This window comes from Triticum aestivum, chromosome 4D (genome assembly GCF_018294505.1).
Source record: "Triticum aestivum cultivar Chinese Spring chromosome 4D, IWGSC CS RefSeq v2.1, whole genome shotgun sequence".
In the NCBI taxonomy this organism is placed as follows: Eukaryota; Viridiplantae; Streptophyta; class Magnoliopsida; order Poales; family Poaceae; genus Triticum; species Triticum aestivum.
The window spans coordinates 448,592,781-448,595,317 of NC_057805.1; the positions used below are offsets into that span (position 1 = coordinate 448,592,781).

At 55.4% G+C, this 2,537-nt stretch overlaps 1 protein-coding gene across 1 annotated transcript; it reads right to left on the reverse strand.

Moving 5' to 3' along the window:
• Positions 1–225: 225 nt before the first annotated feature.
• LOC123100267 (cytochrome P450 CYP99A1-like) lies at positions 226–1,740 on the reverse strand. Its single transcript, XM_044522216.1, has 2 exons — positions 964–1,740; positions 226–858 (listed from the first exon to the last, which is right to left on the reverse strand). Exons 1-2 carry the CDS (start codon positions 1,663–1,665, stop codon positions 226–228), a joined length of 1,335 nt encoding a protein of 444 aa, XP_044378151.1. The 5' UTR covers positions 1,666–1,740.
• Between the last annotated feature and the right edge of the window lie 797 nt (positions 1,741–2,537).

Consider the following 2,537-nt stretch of genomic DNA (forward strand, 5'->3'; position numbering starts at 1 on the left):
ATAGACAGCCCACAAGGATGTCGTCCAGCCCAGAAAAACTAACCAGACGACGATGGAAACGAGCGGGTGGCTGAGGGACGCGTCAGCTGACGTCAGCTGACTGAGACCAAATTACGTCTCAGTCAGCTGAGTTCTAGGCGATCCCTAATATATAACACAAGCCCGAAAGTTAACCACGAACAGGAAGTAGCATACAAATACAAGGATGAATGGGGTGCGCGATCTTCAGATTTCCACTGGGAGCTCCTTGCACGGCGATGCTAATAGACGAAGCTGGTTCTTTCTCCTTGCCGTCGTGCCGACGATCATGTCCATGTCGAGCTCATCCGGCCGCATCCCATCGGGGAGGCTCCAGTCAAAGTAGTAGATAAGCCGTGCCATGATGAGCTCCAGCACGGCGAGCCCGAAGGTATCTCCGGGACACATCCTCCTTCCGCTACCGAACGGGAGGTACTCCAACTGCAAACCGCCTTTGAAGTCTACCGCGCCACCGTCGAACCTCTCCGGCCGGAACTCCTCCGCGTCGGGCCAATGCTCGGGGCTCCGCGCCATCGCCCAAGCGTTGACGATGACCGTGGTGCCCTTGGCGACCTCGAACCCGCCGACGTTGCAGGTCTCTCGGCAGAGTCGGGGGAGAAGGAGCGGCAGCACTGGGTTCAGCCTGAGGCCCTCCTTGATGACCATCCTTGTGTACCGTAGCTTGTCCATGAGGCCCTCATGCTCCTGCGGGCTCTTGCCATCCAGTGCTTGCCGAACCTCAGCCTGTGCTTTGGCCAGCGCCTCGGGGTTCCTCATGAGCTCCGACATGATCCACTCAGCGGCTGACGACGTTGTCTCCGTTCCTCCGGTGAGCATGTCCTAAAAATACCACCAACATGCAGCCATGAATCAAATTATTAAACAAGGTAAGAGGCCCGCCGGACATATTATATGATTTAATAATTTGGAGAGGTTGCTGCTTACAAATAAGATTGCTTTGATGCTTGTCATACTGATGGGGACCTCCAGCTTGCCCTCGTCCTTGATCCTAAGCAAGGCGCTCAGGAGGTGCTCTTCTTCTTCATCATCTCCGATGGTCTTGGTCGCCGCTCGCTGTGCCTCGCACTCGCCGATCATCTTGTCAAATATGGCGTCCAGCTGACGGCGCGTTCGCCACCGCCGGCGTGTCAGCCCAGTGGCGACGTCCACGAACCACAGAGACGGGAAGAGGTCCCTGGCGCTGAACCCCGCGCCTTCTTTCACAGCCACCTCGATGACCGGCATGTACTGTTCCTGAAGCTCCGTGCCACACAGCTGCCCAAACGTCGCCTTTCCGGTGATCCCAATCGAGCACGAGCAGAGCAGACTTCCGAGGTTGACTGGCTGGCCACCTCGGCCCGCGGCGTCGACCTTCCTCACGAGGGAACGGGTCTCGCCATCCCGGACGGACGCGAGCTGCCGCACCTTGTGCGCGCCGAGGAGCTCCATCATGCAGAGCTTGCGCAGCGTCCTCCAGTACGCCCCGTACGGCGCGAAGGCGATGTCCATGCTCCCGTAGAGGATGATTTCCGCGGTGAGCAGGTTCGGCCGCGACGCGAAGGTAAGGTCCTTGTCCCGGAGCACCTCCTGCGCCGCCGCAGGCGAGGAGATGACGACGGCGTTGATTTGGCCCAGCCGCAGGGACATCACCGGGCCGTGCTTCTGGGCCAGGCCCCGTAGCGCTGCCTGTGGCTGGGAGGTGAAGAGGTGGAGGAGGTTGCCGATCAAGGGGAGACACCATGGACCTGGAGGCCGCCTCTTCTTGGAACTTGCCGAAGATTTACGGCTAAGCAAGGAGGACACAAAGGACCACCAGTGAGACGACGGCGAGAGAGAGAAGCAGGGTGGCTGCGCTTAGCTCCATCTCCATGTGGATGGCTTGCTGATCGAGGACCAACAGCTAGCAAGAACTTTTGTTTTTCGAGCCATGAATGCATGTATATATAACAGATGGGAGAAAAAGTTTGGAGTTTTATAAGCCTTGTTCTCGATGTCTCTACTGATGTCAACCTGCCGTAGTAATAAATTAGCATCATATCCGAAAAAAGGTTTTCACTTTGTACTACAAAGCAACCAACTGATACAACCAACAATAGATGCTGAGGTGAAAGCAGCACAGACACGCCTAAAACAACCGAAAAAGAAAATACAAAGAAAATAAATGCCAACAACGGCGGATCGACCAAAACGAAGAAGCCTTGAGACCACTGCGCCCACCGGAGATCTCCCACCAAGCTCCTAGACTCCGAAGCGCCTGTACCAATCAACACCTCCAAGAAGGGACGCGATGATGACGATGTTGTTGCCAAGGGTTTCCCCCGGTACGCGATGAGGAGAGAGGAAGGGTAGCCCCTGTTAGAAGGGAATAGAGAGGATTGGTGGAATTATTGATGGATTGTATTGCTTGAGCCTCGTGCCATATATATAGGAGTACAATGACCAACTTGGAGTACAAAACAAGGCAGGACCAAATCCTACTCTATCCTATATACTTCCTAATAATCATATACTCAACACCC